Below are 22,891 nucleotides of genomic sequence, written 5' to 3' on the forward strand. Positions count from 1 at the left end.
AAAGAGCCAGAACTTTGTCTCTTTCTAAGTATCTGATTTGAACACCTCAATTTGTCTAGCAAATGATCCTTTTGTTTTCTTGATTAAAAAAAATAAAAAAAACTTTAGAAATTAGCTTTTTGGTTCTTCATTGTCAGTCATCTTAAAATAAAAATCTTGCCAACTCTGTGGTGACAAGTGTTGGTTTTTAACCAAATAAAATTTTCCAGGCATTTGCAGAAATGTCATTTGAGTCCTCTTTAAGCCTCGTTTAAATAAACAAAGCTGCTAAAATCGGTGTAATCGAAGTGAAGATAGATAGAATATCTCATTCCTTCAAATTAAAACCATTTCAAGCTTCCTACCTCTAATGAGCAAGAAGTACAATCTTTTTCTAGGAGCCTCAGCTGCTACTTTACAATTGTCCTCAAGTAACTCAGGGACTTTTCAGTCCAAGGAGGTTGTTCTGCTTTCAAATGCCTGACTGAAAGTGAAATGAAGAATCCTCTAGTACACAGGGAGGTCTAGCGCTCCGATCTGGTTTTGGCAGTGTTGCAAACTGGTCCCACACAATCCGAAAGATTTTTGTCCAGTGCTGTGAGTGATTCAGATGGCTGCAGAGACCTCGGTACCTGGTGCATTGATCTTGGCTTCCCAAAAGGGCAATTTTTAAAGCTATAGTCACATCTGCAGCCGCTGTTCCCAACCCCGAAGACTGTCTGCTGTGCCAAGATGGTTTGGGGTTACGGAGGGGTCAGGTTCCAATCTTAGCCACACACTATACCAGGACAAAATCTGCTCCCTGGTGTGGTGACCAGATCACTGTTCCAGACTTCCCTAATGGGGAGTTCCCTCTTGGGGGCTTTTGATATCCTTTCCTACCAGCGGACTTGCATCAATGACAGAGGTTCCAATTATGCTAACCCTCAAAATGGAAGAGAGGCAAGATCCAATGCCCCTGACGCCTCCCCAGACACCTGACTATTCGTGGAGGGGTTCTGGGAAGGATGGCCTTTGTCAAGCCACAGAGTGCTCTGGTCATCACCTATATGAGTGATAGGTGCCTTGTATTTGCATAATAAACAGCGTCCTTCATGGTGATTTCTTCTCCTGCAATCTTGGGTATCTTGCTAACTTTATTTAGTTTCTGGAGATGACTTTTTTTTTTTTTTTTTCCGGTACGCGGGCCTCTCTCTGCTGTGGCCTCTCCCCTCGCGGAGCACAGGCTCCGGACGCGCAGGCTCAGCGGCCATGGCTCACGGGCCCAGCCGCTGCGCGGCACGTGGGACCCTCCCAGGCCGGGGCACGAACCCGTGTCCCCTGCATCGCCAGGTGGACTGTCAAGCACTGCGCCACCAGGGAAGTCCTGGAACTGACTTCTTTCAAATGGCAACTCCTTTCATTTAAAAAAAAAAAAAAAAAAATGCAGATTCCACATACCAAGACCTTCTTAATTAATAGTTAGTTACTTAGCGGACTTTGATTAAAAATGACAAAAATTTATAAACACAAAATGCAGGTTCCTTATGGGTGGAATCTTCAGGATACCTAACAAGTTTTCACATTTTGACATAATATAGGTTGGAATTATAGATAGAGTTTTTAATTCTGGAAAAAAAATGCATCATAGAATCATCTCTATTAAAGGTTAGAATGAAAGTTTATTGTTTTTTTAAATGGCTTATCCCTCTACCTCTGGATCTTTTGTCTAACCAATCATGGCTGTGTAAAATGTGTGAAAGGAAAATCAAAATGGAGTTGGTATTGCTAAGAGAGCTCTCTAAAATGGAGCCAGGAGGCCATCGAGGAAGTGTGACCTATGCATGTCTCAGACCAAATGAAACTTTTGACCACTTATTATCTTCACACATGTATCCAAAACATCTACCCAATGTTCCAGAAACTCAAGATATTTATTGGACCCTTACCCTAAAATAACTCATGAGAGCCTTAAGGACAAATAATTCCTTTCTTGAATCAGGGTCAGTCATAATTCTTGAACAATCTTGTGGCTTTTTCCTGCATAAGCTCCTGACTCTTTCCTCTCCCCTGCAATACTCTTTCAGTTTTACCCGAATCTGTCTCCTGTCTCTCTCCTTTTTTTTTTTTTTTAATTTTAAAATAAATTTTGATTTTTGCAGGGGTCCGTGCTACACAGCATGTGGGATCTTATTTCCTGACCAGGGATTCAACCCAGGCCCCCTTCAGTGTGGAGTCTTAACCACTGGACTGCAAGGGAAGTCCCAAATCTCTGTCTCCTGAATTGCAATTCTTAAGACTTCAAATAAAGCCTTTTGTTCTTTGCAGCCTTGATACTGATTATTGTTGGACAAAGGGTTGGTATGAACTCAAGCAATTACTTAGCCTGCTTTATGCCTCTCATTCTTAAACAATAAATAAATAGCTTGAATAACTTCATCCTCATCCAAATTAGACAAATGTTCCTACATAAAAGTCTCAATCTTCCATGATATATCTATAAGGTAAATAAAATATATTCCAAGTTCCATTTGTACACGTTCATCTGCTTTTAAGGTGCCAGATCAAACATGCAGAGAGTAACCATAATAATTATAGAGTTTACTATGTGTTAGGCATTATTCTGAGGACCTTACTAATACTAACTCATTTAATCTTCAAAACAATACCATGAGGTTGGTACTATCATTATCCCCACTTTCCGCATGAATTTAGGCATAGCGAGATTAAGTAACTTGACCAATGTCACCCAGTTGGTGACAGAGCTGGAATTGCAGACCCCGGCATAATCTGGCCCTAGAGTAAATGATAGTGACTTTCATAGACATCAATGATTAAATAATTCAATGTTTTATGAGCACCAGCTCAATTAAAAGTATTGGTTAAAAACTGTAGGGAATTCAAAGAATAATTTGTGGTCCCTGCCCCTCAAGAAACTCATATTTTGGTTGTTGCTTTAAGTAGAAAACAGCAGCTGTGAATGGTTATTCTTGTCAACCTGAACCCATCGCCCTGCCCGTGGTGTTAATGTCCCAGAGTTTTATGCCAGAATTACAGGCTTAGGAGTTAAGCAAGATCTTAAACCTTAGTTGAATCTCTTCATTTTACAGATTTGAAAACTGAACTGCAGAGAAGTGTCTTGCTCGAGACCACAAAGTTAAGGATAAAGAGCAACTAGAAAGGCAGTTTCTTGTCTCCCAATCAGTAAAATATGTTCATGAAAATGGACATAAGTCAAATTTATGCAAGCTTAATTATATTTTAAACCCCGAAGTGGAGATTTCCATTTAAAGGACTCAGTAGTAAAGCATTTCACGTAGGCAATTAACATTTTATAAGGTGAATAATAACCATCCATCACCATGCAAACCAGCGCTTTGATGAATCTTGGTATTAACATCTGGATTTGGTGAAATAAGAAAAAAAGAACTTTGGTTGTCTTATCAGCTGGCAAACTGAACAAAAATTCCCTAATACTATGAGTAAGATGGTGAATAACACTAATAGGAAAATGTTCGAAGTTTTAGGCTCTATGCAGAGTTATCAGATTAGCATTTCAAACCAACAGTAGATATATCAGGGTCAAAGTTTAAAGTCTGGTAAAATAATTATAGCAGCTAACACTTGCTGAGCATGTACTCTGTTCTAAGTACATTGTCAATATGATCTCATTTAATTCCTATGACAATTTGATGGAGTTTACACTATTATCTCCATTTTTTAGATAAGGAAATGGTTCTATAGGATGGTTAAGTAATTTGCCTATAACTAAGGGCCTGGGAAATGTGGGAAGCAGAATTATTTAGAGTGATGGAGAGAAGTGCAAACTGGAACTAGATACTAAAAATTGCTTTTGAAAACTCAACAGTGGTATAAAAACGAGCATACTATTCATTTGGGCCCTAGTCTGTACTTCAACAGTTTATTTGAATAAGCACACAGGAAATATGCTAGCTATTATGGGGAGTATCAAAATGAATATTGTTTGTATTATCATATTCCATTGTTTATATTATTATATTATACTGTTCATACTATTATATTGTACTGTTAATATTGTTATATTGCTTACATATTATATTATGTTTATAATTTGCATGTTCAAGGATTTATAGCAAAATAGGGAGGATACGATAGGAACACAAATAGCTGTAATGCAAGCCAGGTTGGCTAAGTACTATGAGCATAAAAAGTTGTGATGAAGGCTTCCCTGGTGGCGCAGTGGTTGAGAGTCTGCCTGCCTGCCGATGCACGGGATGCGGGTTTGTGCCCCGGTCCGGGAGGATCCCACATGCTGCGGAGCGGCTGGGCCCATGAGCCATGGCCGCTGGGCCCGCGTACCGCAAAAAAAAAAAAAAAATTATAATGAGAATTGACAGGAAATTTCAGTTCCCAGTAGCTAAGGGGGATTAGTCAAAGCTTCATGGCAAGGGTGGTATTTGAGCGAGGTCTGTGAGAGTGGTCAAACTCTAGACAGAGATGACGTGGTCCCCTCAGGTTGCAGCGACAGTGTGAACAAAGGCAGAGTCATGAGTTATCAAGTTACCTGTTAATTGGAGCAAAGACTGCGTTTAAAGAAGTGGGAGGGGGGCTTCCCTGGTGGCGCAGTGGTTGAGAGTCCGCCTGCCGATGCAGGGGACGCGGGTTCGTGCCCCGGTCCGGGAAGATCCCACATGCCGCGGAGCGGCTGGGCCCGTGAGCCATGGCCGCTGAGCCTGCGCGTCCGGAGCCTGTGCTCCGCGAGGGGAGAGGCCACAGCAGAGAGAGGCCCGCGTACCGGAAAAAAAAAAAAAAAAAAAAAAAAAGTGGGAGGGGAGATAAAACTGGAAAGCTAGGGTGAAGTCAGTGAGCAGAGTGTAGAAAATGCCTCACTAAGGAATACAGAGTTTATTCAAGAGGCAGAAAGTTTTGTAGCAGGGAAAGCACATGATCAAAGTTAGATTTTAGGAAGATTAATCTGCCAGTGCTTGGAGAGTGGACAAAGAGGCCAAAAGCCCGGTAAGAAAGGTTTAGGGAAGCAGCAATCTAGGGCAGAACAAAAGCGGTAGTACTGGGAAGAGAGAGGAGACTGATAAAAAGATATCACAGGAAATTGCCTGTAGGAAATAGTTTGACTATAATGACAGAAAGAAAAGGGAAGCAAGGAGAAGAGGGGGAAGAGGTGACCCTGTGCTTCAGGGTAAATGGTAAAGTCTTTAGTGGGAGATGACAGACAGGAGTACAATTATGAGAGCAGAAATGCTATATTTAGTTTAAGACATTGAGTCCAAATAGGAATTTACATATTCATTCACTGTGTGAGCATGTACCAAATGCCTATTATGGAAGGGCAGCCCTTCCATAAATACACAATCACTACAGGACTATTTTTTTTTTAATTGCTCTTTCCTGTTCAAGAGACCATAATAAAGTATTATATTCAAATCCAACTCTATAGAACATTTCCAAGCCAACACAGTTGAAAAGTAGTCTCCTTCCTCTGAATTCCTGTACATTTAACTGTCTGTACTATTCATTGGGTGTTTAGCACATATGATTATCTGTATGTATATTTCTCCCCTAATGTCAAGTTTTCAATCAGATCATAAGTGAATTGAGAGCAGGCATCATTTCAGATATTCTTTGAATCTCCCACAGTACCTCATTCAGAGTAGGAAAATTCAGTAAAGCTTTAACTGTTAGACCGGGGGATTTTTCTTTCTCTTCTCTTCTATGATGAGGATACATCTTTTCTTAGCCTTGTAGAACAGAAGGATCAGTAAAATTTCACATCCAGAACACATGGCCACTGTGAAAGGAGCCACAGAAGCCAAGTCTGCATTGGACTGTGAAAAGGAAAGCTGAATAATAGCAAGGGCTAAGAAACTATTCAGTACCCCACCTTCGATAGCGACCGTTTTACAAACAGGAAGAGGCAGCATAGAAATTTTAGCAAAAAAGTACCCAAACGACAAACCCAAAGCAGGAACTAAGACACCCAATAGAAGCACCTCTAGGTTCACTGGTTTTAGAAACGTTAATCCCATTCTGAAGGTCAAATAAATCCCTACAAACATTAAAATAAAACTCAGAGGTCTAATGATCCTCTCCAGGAAGTTTGCTTTTTCAGGTAGTCTACGCTTGATGATTATTCCCACTGATACAGGTATAAGTATGAAAAGGAGTGTTGACATAATTTTAGAAACAGGAATATGCAAAGTACTTGATAACCCTAACATCCTACTATATATGTACGAATTGGCAGGCATCATTATCAGGGCCAATAACGTTGATGTGCAAGTCATCAAAATGGCCAAAGTGACATCTCCTTCTAGAAGCAGAGCAAACAGATAGCCCCCACCCCCTCCTGGGCAGGTACAGGTCATTACAAATCCAAAGGCCTGTGCCTCAGGCAATGCCAAAATCTGCGTCAAAAGGAATCCACAAAATGGCATAAGAAAAAACTGTATAACTGCCCCAAGAATTATTGGCAAAGGTCTCTTCCATATTGTTTGAAACACCTGTAATTCAATCTTACAACCAAACGCACATTTATTTAACAGTATCATTGGTAGAAAAAGCATAAGGATATTTCTATCAATAAGGTTTGATGTCTGGAAAAGACTGTCTTGTCTTTGTTTGAGCACTCTGACCTTGACATTCTTTATTTCTTCAATGAGTCTTTCTTGCCTACCTTCAGAAGCCCACAATTGAATGGTCAGATTTGTCTCCCCATCTTCATCTGTCACCAGGTTTATGGTAAAGTTGGTAACATCTGATAAGGTCTTAGTCACATTCACCACTTGGAGCATTTTAGGATCTTCTAGTTGCACAAAGAGGTAGCTGGAGTTTGGCTGTTTATCTCTGTAACTTGACCTTACAACGACAGTTTCTTCAGTCTTTGTGAAAAATAGTATTTCAGTCTTTTCTATGTTCAGAAAACTGAGAAACGATTTCCTTGCTTCCCCAAGAGTCACAGACGACAAAAGCAGGACCATAAAAAGTTTTCTAATCATTTTGAAGGCTTAAATAAATTACATGTGCAAAACCATTTAAATAAACTAAAGAACGTTCTTCATACAGTTCCAGCGATGGTCTGAGGTTGTTAGGTAACAGTTGTTTCTGCTAGATCAAAGTCCAGTAGGAGGGACTCTTGTACTTTTCAAACAAATACAGAGCTATCTAATGAGTGACATAACCGGTTTAACCGACAGTTACGACATGTAAAAGTCATAGCATTTAACAGGTTCAATTTATCACAGCAGAAACCTAATCTTTACTCCTGACTTCCTCATTTCTGCCACTGGAAAAACAGCCTCCTACTTACTTGACTTTAAAACCTTCGTGTCATCTTTTTTTGAGTTCTGTTCCTTCCTAAGGAAAATCTACACTAAAAGCAGACAGGATCCAAAAATTTTAAATAGATGTTGAGGAGGCCTAGAGGTGGGTGTTACTATCTTATTCATTCAGGTCAAAATCAAATAAAAATTTACTGAATGTGTTCTAGGGCCCTGAGCTAGGAGCTAAGTATACCGCAGTAATCAAGCTAGGTGACTCTTCCCTCCTGGAACTGAGTCTTGGTGGCTCTTTATCATTACTTAGGAAACTGCAGAGCCCATAAATTGGCCTTGCAGCATCCTTACGCTAGTTAGGGCTTTCCCACGACTCTATAAACAGTGATGGTATCAGTTAGGCAAAAACTGGAACTGTTTGTGGTGTCCTTAGATAGAAAAAAAAAATTCCTGGATGGTTACCAGATAGCTTGGCAACCTAGGGAGAGCACATAGCCAGATCCATGGCCAAAGGTACAGCCTGGTTAAGGGACCACTGATGCTGGACACTTGGACCCTGACACAATGGGGCAATCGAAGCCCACTGACTAATTCTAATCTTTTATTCCTTCCTAGTAACACTACTCCTTACTCACAGCTAGGGCAAGGATATTCAATTGACCCAACTTAGGTCATATGCCTGTCTTGGCTGCCAGGAATAAGGAAAAGAGTCAGGTTTTTTGAACTTCAACCCACAGATTCACAAACGCTTTCTGTTTCCCAAACACGAGGAGGGGCTTCTGATGCTAAGCAGAAAAAAAAGACAAAGAACAACAAGAAAAAAAACCTCACTACAGTTATCTACTACTGAGCCTACAGATCTAGTAGTCTCTGATCATATAATCATTTCAGCAGATCCTTCCTGTAATCATGACACAATCTGTGTCAAATGCAACAATGACAGTTACACATTAAGTATTTTAGATCATAAAATGTTTGCTCCTCAAAAATTGTCAAAGTAATTTCTATTGGATATTTTTACAAGTTTTTAAATATTTGACTCATGTAGGTTAATCTTTCAAATACAATAGACTTTATAGTCCATAAATTTTATTTCCATGTACCACACTGAGAAAAACAAAATACACTATACCGATGTTGAAAAGAGGGACCGGAACTAATGTTTCTGTGATATTTCAGTTAAGTTCCCAGGGAACTTCCCTGGTTTAAAAAGACAAAAACAAAACAAACATAAGACAAGAACTTTATGAAACCAAAGCTATCTTTACAGTTATGTGACCAAATATCTTAATTCACAATTTTTGTCGCCCAGGTCAAAGAGGTGAGGAATGTAAATTTTGCTTTCCTCGGATCCTTCCATCTATAGCCTTTCCCCTTCTTCAGGTTCTCCAAGGCTTCTTATCTGAAAACTGCCTGGAATAAAATCTGACAATCTGGGAAAAATCTAGTAATTTATTATTCATGTGTGTTTACTGGCTGATTATATGAAGCTTAAGCTCATTTGTATCATACTATATGTAGTTAGATATTTATCTGAATTTAAAACATTTTTCTACTTGTGGGTTTTCTGCTTATAATTCTAGTTGCCTGTGAGCAGGTAGAAAGATTCTAAGAAGCGGTGCGGACAGCCGACCCTAGAATTATATTAAGCAGACTCAACTGAAAGCCCTAAAAGAAAGCCTGAGAAATATGCCTGATTTCAGAGTAATTTGGAAACGAGACACTGGGGGGACTTCCTCTCTTGCTCTCTTCAGGAGACTTCTCAGGCCGGAGCCCCCGTCCACAGAGCCTCCAAGAATGCTGGCACCTGTGTCTCTTACAGACTAGTTTGCTCCACTATCTGGGACCAGATGACATTAAGTCCTTCCCTCCATGCTGCTTTGTCTCTTTTCTAATCATTGACAGGACCTCTTCTTTAGTATCCTTAAGTGTAGCTCAATCTCCGCCCGCCTTACTTCCCTTCTTTTCAACCCGCATTGGTATTTTTTCCGGTATATTTAGCTTCAGTTCAATTCATGAGACGTGTGTCGGTCATCTACCGTGTGCAAGTAATTATGCAGATGCTAAGGTATTTGCATTAAAACTTTCTGGGGGCTTCCCTGGTGGCGCAGTGGTTGAGAATCCGCCTGCCGATGCAGGGGAGGTGGGTTCGTGCCCCGGTCCGGGAAGATCCCACATGCCGCGGAGCGGCTGGACCCGTGAGCCATGGCCGCTGAGCCTGTGCGTCTGGAGCCTGTGCTCCGCAACGGGAGAGGCCACAACAGTGAGAGGCCCGCGTACCGCAAGAAAAAACAAAACAAAACAAAAAAACCTTTCTGGTATGTGGGAATATATTTAAAGATTATTTCTACTTCTGGTCTTATGGTTTCTGATAAAAGACCTATTAGAACATAGCTATACTTACTGTATATTCATTGGCACTTGCCACACTGCTTTATATTATAGTTTTAAGTACGTATACATCTCTTCATTGTATCCACCAAGGCGGTTAGAATCAAATCCTTACATTTAGTAGGTACTTGAATAACTAGGTTAATAAATGAATGTATAAGCAGCTGATAGAAGTCAGAAGTTATCTCCATTCACGGCATGAAAATAATATGAAGAAAGAGTTAGAGATGAAATAAAAACTGTGAGTTTATTCCTTTAATTAAACCTAAAGCCACTATCCCTGTCTATCGCAAAGTAGGAAAGGGACAAATAACAAACAGAAATAACTTCTATTTCTTCTCTATAGTAGTACTTTGCTGAGTATAGATAGAATACATCAGTCAGGAGCATTAATTTTAATGTGTTGGTAAAATGTAGTTACTTTTGGCATGTGTTTTGCTTTGGTATATATATATAAAGGACTTGTAATGTAGTTTAGCTATCCCATCTTTCTTCTTATCTGTACTATATGATACAGACAAAATGGTGAATCCTACTGGAGGGAGTTTTTTTTATCAGAGGTATGCCCCAAAGCACTTAGGTGACAACAAGAAAATCATTTTCCCTTTCTAGGCCTGAGACTCCTCATCCACAAACTTTGAAGAGTGAGTGAGATGACCTCTAAGTTTCTATGATTCATGTATACACATCAATTTACATACCATGATGTAGATAGATAATAAGGCTCCATGATGGTAGGCTTGGTCATGTGTCTTGCTTAAAGCAAAAGTGATACATGTTATCCTCTAAGAGCCATCTCTTTCTTCTGCCATAAAAATGGCAATGTTCCCAAAAGGGGTCATCCCTTCCTATTAGATTCTGGAGTAGAGATACCACAGAGCAGAGTCACAGCCAATCAAAGCTGACATTCACCAAATGAGAAATATATCTTTGTTGTTGTTACAGCATAACCTAATAAAAGTTAATTAGATAAGAGAACTTGCTAAATGTCAGTTCATAGCTAAGCTTGAAAACACAAAAATTCAAATCCAATTTAATAGAAGACTGATAATGTAAATTATGACATAATTGCAATAAAAAGCAAGTTTTAAAAATAAAAAATACATAGTATTTGTAGTAAAAGAATTTGATTAACATTGAATTTTCCTTGTGATTTCTACTTGACTCCCTGAATGACTATTCCAAGTAAGAATCAACATTTTTTAAAAACTGTTCTTCATCATTAAGATATTCCAAGATAATACTTCCACCATTGTATAAAGGACAATCCTCCTTAGCAATCCACGTTTCCAAAATATGATCCAAGGGTAAGGCTTCTCCTGAGGTACTGTGACATAACCTCAATTTCTGTTAAGAGAGAAATACATCATAATGTAATTAACATGCCTTATAGAGTATTCTAAAACTTTTAGGGAAAAAGTTATAACCTGTTGTTACCTTAGGTGTTAATTTGTTATTGTCATTTTTAAGACTGGCTAAAGAAGCTGCAAAGTCTATGACCCTTCCAATGCTCCACTGCTGGCAAAAGAACATTGGCTTACTCTTCTCTTTGCTCCCCTTAGGTAAGAAAACCTGAAAGTAAATTCTTTCCATCTGTAAAAATAAAAAGTTAAAATATAGATTATATACATGAAATGGACATCTGTTTTTGTCTGGTGACATTTCTTTCTCTCTCCTCCTGGTCAGAGAAGGATTACCCTCTAATGATACAACTTCTAGTGGGAATATAATCATAGAACCCCATCATCCACCTAAATGCATGGGCAGAGGATCTAAGACCCTAGTCAGGATGATCTATGTAAAAATAGGCATGTGACCTACATTAGGCCAATCAAGGTCCTTTCCTGGGATTTTACATTCAAAACCTGGGGGCAGGGAGGAGCAATATTTGTCCAGAGTTTTTTTTAAGTCTTGCTGAATTAAACCTGAGGTTGCCTGCAGCTATCCTCCATGCCTCTCAGCCATTCCTGAACCAATGTGGAAAAGTTTCCTCAAATGAAAAACAGTGAGTCTAACTCACAGAGAGAGAAGTCAAGGAAACAGATGGCCTCTTTCAACAGCATTTAAGTCCTGGAATTCAGTCAATACCTTGAGACCAGATCAATGCAGCACTCCCCATTATGTGAGAAAAAGAAAAATTGTTTCAAGTAAGCTAGTTGGTTTCTGTCAAGTTTCTGTCACTTACAATTAAAAGATTCCTGAGACATATAACATTTCTTTTCACCTGAAAGACCTCACTGCATATTTAGAGACAGCAGGGCTTTTGAAAACAAAGAAACGTAAAAAAAAAAAAAACAACAACAACAACAGTTAGACAAGCACCATATCAACAAAAGAGAAAGATTCAGAAATCTGGAGATGGTTCCTCCAGAATACACTATATGCTTCCTTTATATTGTACTTTCTTGCAAAATTAACAAATGTAGGAAACAAGAAGAGGAGCAAAGGTATTGGCTTCTGATTTTCCCTTCTTCCTAAAATCGCTTTAAAGAAGCGCTGGCTTTACAGACCAATTCCTACTACAGTAAATATTTCAGCATAACTGGAGGATCCCTAGGTTGTAGGGAAAGATCACAATTATTCTAAGAAATAATAGATTCAACACATTTCTATCTCAGCACTAAGGAATTTAGATTTGTTAGAGACCAGTGGAGTGCACTATTACAGAGAACAAGTATTAAAAGAAAAATAAGAAATCATTGGAAATTCAAGCTTTGGGCCAACTCTATAACCTCATAGCCCCTTGCTCCAAAAACACAGCAACAAGAGCATTAATGTGGAAAGAGAAATTTAAAAAGATATACCCTCACCTAAAAGTAAAAAAATAAGTCTGAGGATCCAAAAATAAAACAGAAAGGCAAAGTGACAGTAGGCAGGCTGAGCCACAGACTTTCAGGGCTCCAGAAGAGGAAGAGGTAGCAAGAGCTCAGCTTTTGGGTTAACGGGAAATAACAGTGTCACATGGTGATGGAGCACCTACGTCCGGCTCACTGATTGAAAGCAGGGGCTTGTGTGGGACGTGCACTCCAGGAAAGGAGGCTTAAGAAGTTATCGCTGAATGTTGATGTAGGCTATTGCTTACAAAAACCGATATATAGGGAGGCAGAAAAGCACAGATAAAACCTCTTGACAGTGAACAAAGCCAAAGCCTTCCAGCTCAGTAAATGGAGCTGTAATAATCTGAAAATCTTTGTAGAGCAGAAGCACAAACTGCCAATCTCAAACTTGGGTTTGGAATAGAGGTCATGGGTAGGTGGGCCTGTGGAAGAAAATGTGAGACTCCTAGCAGGGAGAGGTGAGTGAAAACAGTAAGAGAGACACAGAAAGAAACTCCTACTCAACACGAACATGCAGAAGCTGTACACCAAAATTTCAAAACAAATCAAAGGTTAACTTATTATGGGCAGGTGAAACGAAATAAGCTTGAAAAAGACATTTATAAAAGTTACTTAGGATGTACAAGTAGATAAAGAATAATATTCATAAAAATGGAACAGAAAGTTGTAAAACCGAAACAGGCAGAAATGAAACAGGAAAAGCTATGAAGATCCAATTAGAAATATAAAAACCTAATAATACAGTTTCTGAAATAAGAAATTCAAGCACAATAAATTTCTATAATCATCAATAAAAAGTTTTAATTGATTGGAAGATGAATTGAAGCAGTCATCTAGAAGGAACACAAATAGACATAAAGATAGAAATTATAAATCTCTAAAATATGTCTAGTAAGAGTTCCAGAAGAGAAGAAAAGGAAGTAATATTCAGAAAGAAAATAATAATAATTTTCCAAGAGTAAGAGATAAATCAGATTTTAAAATCAATCTCAAGGGTCAAGCTGTGTAATTAAAACAAATCCACACCTAGCAACATTGCACTGAAACTGGAAAATATTGATAAAATCTTAAAAGCTACACACACAAAAAAAAGAAAGAAAAATTACCCATAAATAAACAAGAATAAGATCTACAGCCCAAGTTTCCTGAACAATAGACAAAAGAAGCCAATGAATAGTATATTCATTGAGAGTTGAGAGAATCTAACAGATAATCCAGCTCAAGTGAGGGAAAATAAGGGCAGTTTCAGACAAACAAAAGACTGAAAGAGTTTACCAACAAAGACTCTTAATGAATGAACTGCTAAAGAATGGACTTTAGCCAAAATAAAAGTGAGTCTTAAGGAAAAAAGAAACTCAAAAATATATTGGTAAATTTAAATAGCAAGTGACTTAAAAATAATCTTGTGTGAACAAAGATGATGGGATGGAAGATATTCAACTGCATAAAGCATGTCAAACTCTTTTTCTTATTCAAGAGGATATAATACAAAGTAACTTTAGATTTTGAGAGGAGAATTGGTATTTAATTATACACATTAAAATTTTTAAATGTAAGCACATGCCTATTATCACTATTATTATAAAACATTATATTGAAGATTATAGATAATGTAATATAAGAAAATGAAATAACTAGTATAATTATTAAAAAATAAAAACTAAAGCTACTGTCAATGGGATATGATTGTATACCTAGGAAATCAAAGGCAAAAAAAACCCTTCTAAAATAAATAGAAGAATTTGGCGATGTGATTGAATAAGATGAATATACAGAATTCAAGACCTTTTTCTTCTATATTAACAGTAAGTACTAGGAATAGAGGTAAAGGGAAATATTCTATTCACAAAAGAAAAAAAACCCATAAGATAATTAGAGATGAAAATAAGCAAGGAGTAATAAGACTTAAATGAAGAAAAATATAAAATGTTACAGAAGGCAATAAAACACGACCTAAAAGACGTAAAGTTCTTAGATAGGAAAATGATGTCATAAAAATGTTATTTCTCTCAACATTAATATATCATATAATGCAAATTCAGAGAATCCTTCAGGAATGATCCTCAGTCAGGACTTGTTAATAGATGCTGCTGGGAAGTTGAATTTTACTTCACCCAACTTCACAGAAATCACTTGATAATGTATCAAAGAGGTTTTGCCTCAGTTACTTGCACCTGGTGGGTAGGGAAGGAGCCAGAATCCCTAGAATCAAAAGGAAGAGGCCAACTGGGTATAAAATCCTCCTGAGAATGGCAAATCAGGCTTCTCATAAATGGCAGATTTCTCACTTCCTGTAGGCACTATTATTCACAGCCAACATCCTTGTGGGAAACTTTCAAAGAAGAGAAGCCACATTTCTGCCTAAAACCATGCTGTGTTCTCTCTTGCTTTTTATAATGATTTCTTTCAGTTTCTCCATTTTGACCTTTAAAGAGGCTACATTCTTTAACAGTATCTGCTGGAGTCTGTCACAACCTTGTCTCATTATGACAACCATGAAAATCCTGAGAGATTAAAAAAAATTGTATATAATAATCACAAGGTTCATAGGGATGAATAAAGCAAAAAAAAAAACTGCTAAGAAAAACTATGGAAAAATATGGATGGGACTTACATTATCATATATTAGAACAGTCTATAAAGTTATTATATCAAATCAACTTGGTATTAACATATGAATAAAAAATAGATGAATGGAATAGAATAGGAAATCCAAAAACTGATCTAGTAAAAATAAATTTTAAACTTATCATGAAGGTGATATTTGGCATTTCAATTCAATAGGACAAAGATGAATTCTTTAATTGGTTGGCAGAAACTAGCTAATCAACTGGAAGAAAATAAAATTGAGTCCTTATCTCATATGCTAACATCAAATTCCAGATCTATTAAAGACAGATGAAAAATAATGAAAACCCTAAGAAAACAGAAATGAAAGACAGACCTTAGAAAAATTTAGAACACTGATGTCAATGAGATACCTAAGTAAAATCAAGATGTTTGACAGATTTTGAAAAAAGATTCCAAAGCAGACTGATTATAGATAAAGGATTAATATCCATTCTACTCCAAGAATTTCCATAGTTGACCAAGCAAAATAAAAATGAAATAAAAATAAAAATAACAACCTAAAAGAAAAATGATCAAAGGATATGCATGGGCAATTCAAGGAAGAGCAATCATACATGGCCAATGAACATAACACAAGATGCTCAAACTGAACAGTGGTCAAGGAAATGCAAAGTAAAGCAATTAGGAATTATCTTTTTACAGCCATTAGACTGGAATACATTTTAAAAGACAAACAACTACTGGAAAACATTGGAGGGGAAAGGTACTCTCATGTATGGCCACAAGAGGCAGTATAGTAATAAACAGGGTAGAATGGCAGGCGGCTCTGACCACGTGAGTGATCTTAATAGCACTTCATTTCAGATTACTAATCTGTGAAATGAGGATAATAATATATCATATGATAGCCATGAGTACTAAGGGAGATAAAAATCTAGAGCCACAAAACAATGCTTGGCATAGTGCAATCAGTCAATAAAAGTTGACCATTGTAATTACTGATGCTAGAAATGTAAATTGTTTCAACTTCTTTGTAAAGCAGCTTGGCAACATCTATTAAGATTTAAAATATACATACCCTTTGACCCAGAAAACACACTCCAGGGAATTTATCTCACAGAAATAGGAAACCAGAAATAGGAAACTTCTTAGCACAGTTGCCAAAACTGGAAACAAAGTGAATGTTCACCAATAGGAAAATGGTGATATAAGTCGCAGTAGATCCACACCACTTGGAAAATTATCCAAGCTTTTAAAGAAAATGATTTAGAACCATACCAGGTCCCTTGGGGGAATTTCTGTTAGGCATTCATGAGAAGAATATATAGAGATAAAAGGATATATTAGCTACCTGAGGCGGGCTTTATTTTTTATCCATAGGCTTAATCACCATCTGAAATTATAGTATATATTTAATAGCTGTCTCGTCCTACTGGAATATAAACTTCATATGGGCAGGGACTTTGTTTTACCTACTGTTGTATCCCAGGTTTGTTTTACCAACTGTTGTACCCCCAGGACCTGATATATAGCATGTATTCAAAAAAAAGTGCTAACTAAATGAATATCATGCCATTTTTATGAAATAATGACCCTAAAACTATGTCTTTGTATGCATATACCAATAGCCATTTTCATTTACGTAAAATTATACACATGTATATGCATACATATACATGGGTACTATATAGATAAATAATATATCAGTATATATATGTATAAACACACACAAATATTAATGATACAGGGAAAGAAGTACTATCTATAGACCTGCATGCTCTATGATCAAGTGTTAGATGTGTTGAGAACATGGTTTCTGAGGCAGTCTCCCTGGTTTCAATTCGCAGCTCTCCCCTTACTAGCTGTGTTACTACCAAGTTACTTAACCTTTTTGTGCCTCAGTTTTCTTGTCTATTAGGCAGAGATAATAGTACATATTTCACAAGCCTGTTGTGAGGATTAAATGTGATAGAAGAGGGCCTGGAACAAAGTTAGTGCTATAGAAGTTTTTGCTATTATGTTTTAAGTAATAAAATAATTGCAAAGTAACGTGAATAATATTATTGGATACTTTAGAGCAGGTCTTCTCAACTATGTCACTATTGACATTTTAGACCAGAAAATTCTTTCCTGTGGGTGCTGTCCTGTACACTGTGGGACATTTAGCAGCATCCCTGGCCTCTACCCACTAGATACCAGCAGCACCCCCATGTCCAGTTGTGACAACCAAATACGTCTCCAGACATTGTCAGATGTCCCCAAGGGGGCAAAACCATCCTTAGTTGAGATGGACATGAGCACAGGAGGGTGTGTTTAGTTTTTTTCCTTTATACAGTTTTTTTAAAGTTACCCTTGTTGAAAGTATGTATCTTTATAATTTTGAAAACAAATAAAAAAGTTTTCAAAAAGAAATACTAAGGATAATCAAAGAAGACTATAATCAATGGTTTCTAAACCAGCAGAATGAAAGGGAATACAGAAAATTCAGTCGATACAAAAAATGACTGGAGAGAAATAAATAATAAAAGGAAAAGGATGATGAGCAAAAAACATAAGATGGAAGAAATACATTCAAATACATGTGATCATAATAAATATAAATGGGTTCAACTCACCTATAAAAGAAAGATACTATCAAATTGGATTAAAAAAACAAAGTCCAGCTACATGCTGCTTATAAGAAACACCCTAAAAATAAAACAACAAGAAAAGTTGAATATAGAGGGATAAAGACATAATAGTTAACTATTCATCAAAGGAAAGGTAATGAAACAATATTATAATTCAAAACTTGATTTAAGGCAAAATTCATAAAGAAGACATAATGATGAAGAAATTCAATGTATCTGATAATATACAACTCAGCAAAACTATTAGAGTTACAGGAATAAAAAACCTGACAAAACCACAGCTACAGTGAGATTTTGATACCATCTGTTTCAGAAACTGATAGATCAAGCCAACCAAAAATTAGTAAGCATGCACACACATATACATATGGACAGAGAGAGAATGCAAATGAAATAACAAACAGGACAAAATGTAAATAATTGGTACATTTGGGTAACAAATGTGAAAATATTCTTTGTATTATTCTTGCAACTTTTCGGTTTGAAACTATATCAAAATAAGGTTACCAAAAAAACAACAAAAAAATACACCTAACAAGTAGGTTGAAATAAGCAAGTTCATTATTCAGTGTGAGAAGTTAGAAAAAGAACATCAGAGAGAATCTAAACAAAGCAGAAAAAAAGAAATAATAATATAAGTGCAAAATTAGTGAAGCAGAAAGCAAAGAAACAATAGAGAGGTCAATAAAACCAAAACATGATTCTTTGAAAAAACTAAAATATAAATTTAAAAAGTAAACACAAACTTCTAGCAAGACTGTTCAAGGGGAAATCAAAGAAAAGTACAAATGAAAACTATTAAGAATGACTAATGAAAGACACAATAGAGATTTGGGAACATAAGAAAATAAGTTGAACAACTTTATAACAATAAACTGAAAGATCTACATCAAATAGAAATTTTTAAGAAAGATGTTATTTACCAAAATATATTTCAGAAGATATAGATTATCCAAATAAGCCAAGAACTATTTAATACAGTAAAAGAGTATTCAAAATTCTCCCCTCAAAAAAAGGCAACAAATCTGAAAGTTATAACAACCATTACTAAACCTTCAAGAACAAATAATACCCAACTATTTCAAAGAATAGAAGAGGGAAAGCTACTCAACTAATTTTATTTTTTGGCTACTAACATGAAGACAAAACACTAAATAATATATTAGTAAATCAGTTTAGCAGCACATTTTAAAGGAATTATATACCAGAGTCAACCGGTTTATCCCAGAATATGTGGGTGATTCACAACAAAAAAAATTGATCAGTGTAATTTACCACATTGATAAGGAAAAAATACTCGACATAATCATCTTACTAGATGGAGGGAAAAAAATTATAGCAAAATTTAATACCTATTCTTGATATAAATTCCTAGAAAACTAGGAATAGAAAAATATTGTTAACCTAAGGAAGGCTACTATCGAAAATCTACAGCAAATATAATATTTAATGATGAAAATTTAGAATAATTTACATTAAAAGTCAGAAATATGATGAAAATGCCTGCTATCACTCATATTATTCAACATTGTTGTGGCAATTTCAGCCAATGCACTAACAATAATAATGAGAAGGTGGAAGAGCAAGAGAAAAGCAAATCTGAAAAAAAAACAAAAACAGAAACAAAAAAAACAACTCACAAAACTGTCATTTGCAGAAGATGTGACTGCACAGAAAACAAGCCAGGAAAACTATAAACTATGGGAACTATTAGAGTTTATTTGCTGGATGGAAGGACATTATACAACAACTAGAAATAAACAATTAGAAAAATGTTAATTAAAAACAATTACCAATGGGGCTTCCCTGATGTCGCAGTGGTTGAGAGTCCACCTGCTGATGCAGGGGACATGGGTTTGTGCCCCGGTTTGGGAAGATCCCACATGCCACGGAGCGGCTGGGCCCGTGAGCCATGGCCGCTGAGCCTGCATGTCCGGAGCCTGTGCTGCGCAACGGAAGAGGCCACAACAGTGAGAGAGGCCCGCGTTCCACAAAAAAAAAATAATAATAATAAATAAAAAAATTACCATTTACAATGGCAGCAAAAATTATGAAGAGCCTAAGAATAAACCTAAGAAAAGACACATAAAATATATATGGTAAGCATTATAGGATGTTGCTTAAAAACATAAAAGACCTAAATAAAGTTGGATAGACCATGGAGATGAATGGGAAGAGTAAAATTTTAAAGATGTCAACTGTCTCTAATTTTAAATTCAGCACAATTTCTATCAAAATCAACATTTAACAGAACAGGACAAAGTGATCCTGAAATTTTTACAAAAGAATAAATGGCCAAGAATAGACACAGTTGAAAGCAAAGAATGAGGTGGAGAGGACTGTCCTACTTATTATAAAGCTATTATAATTAAGACAGTTTGAATTAATGCAGAGAGAGACAAACAGACCAAAGGAACTGAATTGAGATCCCCAGACTAGTCCCACATATACAAAAGAATCTGGTGTATGAGAGAAATGTCATTACAAGGATGAACGCTTCAATATCTTAAGTTACAACGACAGGTAACCCATTGGGTGGGAGGGGAAGGAAGAAATCTCTACCTCTACTTACTTACAATTAAATTCCAGATGGAATAAAGAGCTAAACAAAAATATAAAATAAAACTTCTAAAGGAAAATATAAGAAAATAACTTATTTTTAAAAGTATAATTTTAATGAAATCATTAATAAATTTGAGTGTATTAAAATGTAGAAAGTCTGAATTACTAAAGAGATCAAAAGCAAAGTGAAGACAAGCTACAGACTGAGAAGATTTGTACAACTACTTAATCTAAAAGTTCCACAACCCAACAGAAAAATGGGCAAAGGATATGAACAAATAATTCACAAAAGAAAGCCCAATATCCAATAAACATATGCAAAGTAGCTGAACCTCACTAGTCACAGGGAAATTCAACTTTAAACCTCACTGAAGTATCATTTCACATCTATCAGATTGGTAACAATGAATAATACCCTATGGTGGCAAGAAACACTGAAACTCTCAGACACTACAAGAAGGAGATAAATCTGTACAACTACTTAAAATAAAAAGTTGACAAGGAGGGGAGAAGGCAAGATGGCAGTGTGGGAAGATGTGGAGTTAGCATCTCCCCACAACTAGGGCACCTGTCAGCCACTGGTGGGGGACTTTAACCCCCAAGGAGATGGGAGGAACCCCAGAGTGAACCGGTAGGATGTAGGAGGACTGAGGCGGGAGGAGAAGTGGAGGCCAGACAAGACCAGCACCCCTGAGGCCGGGAAAATCAGGAGAGGCAGGTGGGAGAGACTCTCCGGGAAGAGTGGGAGGGGAGCAGAGGACGATCGCCTGGCCCACGGGGCCGGGGAGCCTGCTACACTTCCAAGCTGGTCCCCCCACGCCACCACACACACACAAAGCCCCATCCAGACCATGAGGGTCCTGGGGGCATAGGAGGGAGGCTGGGGAGATCAGGAGTGGCAGGCAGGAGGAGCCATCCAGGAGGAGAGGGAGATGAGCAGAGGGCAACTGTCCTGCCCACTTGGGCACAGGGAGCCTCTGAACTCCCAGGCTGGTCCCCCACCCTCCAAACCCCACTCCAGGCCACGTGGGTCCTTGATGGTATAGGAGGGAGGCCAGGGAGATTAGGAGAGGCAGGTGGAATGGGCCCTCCAGGAGGAGCAGGAGAGGAACAGAGGGTGACTGGCCCGCCCACTCACCTGCTGAGCTCCCAGGCCAATCCCCTGCTCTCCAAGCCCACTACAGGCTGCGTGGCTCCTTGGGGGCATAGGAGGGAGGCAGGGAGATCAGGAGAGGCAGGCAGTAGGAGCCCTCCCAGACCCCACACCGGAACAGCAGGAGAGGAAAGGAGGGCGTCTGTTCTGCCCACTCGAGCCCAGGAAGCCTGCTGAGCTCCCAGGTGAGGTCTCCTCTTCTCTGAGACCAGGAGTGGGGGGCACGCCTGGGCTCCTTCTGTTCCTTGAGCCTAAGCCCCACCCCCCACAGCCCCTAGGGCCTTTTCCAGCCCTGTGGGATCTGAGCATTGGCCCCACCCACCACCCAAACCTCATCCTTGCTTAGGCCCCACTCTCCACAGCCAAGGCCTTCCCCCCTCCTTTTTTGTTTCTTTTCCCTCCTCTTTTTTACTACTGTGGTACTGATATACCTTCCAGTTGTTGATTCATCTATATTTTTATTTTTGCATTCTTTCTAACACATCTGTTAGTTTCCTATTATTTGTTATTGTTCTCTTTTTTGTTTTTTGCCACCACATGTGGCTTGTAGGATCTTGATTTGTGAGCACGGGGTTGGGCGGAAGCTCCTGCAGTGGGAGCTCTGAGTCTGGACCACTGGACTAACAGAGAACCTGAGACTTCAGGGAATATTCATCGGAGTAAGGGCTCACAGCGTTCCTCATCTCAGCACCAAGACCCAAATCTACCCAATAGCCTACAAACTCCAGTCTTGGAAGCCTCAGGCCAAACAACCAGTAAAACTGGAAAACAATCCCACTCATTAAAAGAAAAACATGAGATGGCAAAAAAATACGTCACAGATGAAAGAGCAAGGTAAAAACCTACAAGACCAAATAAATGAAGAAAAACCAGGCAATCTACCTGAAAAAGAATTCAGAGTAATGATAGTAAAGACGATCCAGAATCTCGGATATAGAATGGAAGCACAGATTGAGAAAATACAAGAACTGTTTAACAAAGATCTAGAAGAACTAAAGAACAAACAAACAGAGATGAATAACACAATAACTGGAAAGAAAAATACACTAGAAGGAATCAATAACAGAATAACAGAGGCAGAAGAAAAAATAAGTGAGTTGGAAGACAAAATGGTGACAATAACTGCCAAGGAGCAGAATAAAGAAAAAAGAATGAAAATAATTGAAGACAATCTCAGAGACCTCTGGGACAATACTAAATGCACTAATATTCAAATTATAGGGGCCCCAGAAGACGAAGAGCAAAAGAAAGGGTCTGAGAAAGTATTTGAGGAGATTATAGTGGAAAACTTCCCTAACATGGGAAATGAAATAGTCACCCAAGTCCAGGAAGCACAGAGTCCCATATAGGATAAACCCTAGGAAAAACACACCAAGAGACAAATTAATCAAACTAACAAAAATTAAATTCAAAGAAAAAATATTAAAAGTAGCAAGGGCAAAACAAAAAATAACATACAAAGGAATCCCCATAAGGTTATCAGCTGAGTTTTCAGTGGAAATTCTGCAGGCCAGAAGG

The 22,891-nt window shown here is 37.8% G+C and overlaps 2 protein-coding genes across 2 annotated transcripts in view; both read right to left on the reverse strand.

Annotated features, from left to right (window-relative positions):
- Positions 1-5,344: 5,344 nt before the first annotated feature.
- Positions 5,345-6,953, reverse strand: SLC10A5 (solute carrier family 10 member 5). The gene has a single exon (XM_059043596.2). It carries the CDS (start codon positions 6,951-6,953, stop codon positions 5,637-5,639), a length of 1,317 nt encoding a protein of 438 aa, XP_058899579.1. The 3' UTR covers positions 5,345-5,636.
- ZFAND1 (zinc finger AN1-type containing 1) overlaps positions 6,446-22,891 on the reverse strand; it is a 29,777-nt gene continuing 13,331 nt past the window's right edge. Inside the window, exons 7-9 of the mRNA XM_059043599.2 lie at positions 11,058-11,213; positions 9,541-10,967; positions 6,446-9,312 (exon numbers count right to left, since the gene is read on the reverse strand). Coding sequence (XP_058899582.1) covers positions 10,797-10,967; positions 11,058-11,213 — 327 coding nt within the window. The 3' untranslated portion in view covers positions 6,446-9,312; positions 9,541-10,796. The remainder of the gene's footprint in view (positions 9,313-9,540; positions 10,968-11,057; positions 11,214-22,891) is intronic.

This window comes from Kogia breviceps, chromosome 17, assembly GCF_026419965.1.
Source record: "Kogia breviceps isolate mKogBre1 chromosome 17, mKogBre1 haplotype 1, whole genome shotgun sequence".
In the NCBI taxonomy this organism is placed as follows: Eukaryota; Metazoa; Chordata; class Mammalia; order Artiodactyla; family Physeteridae; genus Kogia; species Kogia breviceps.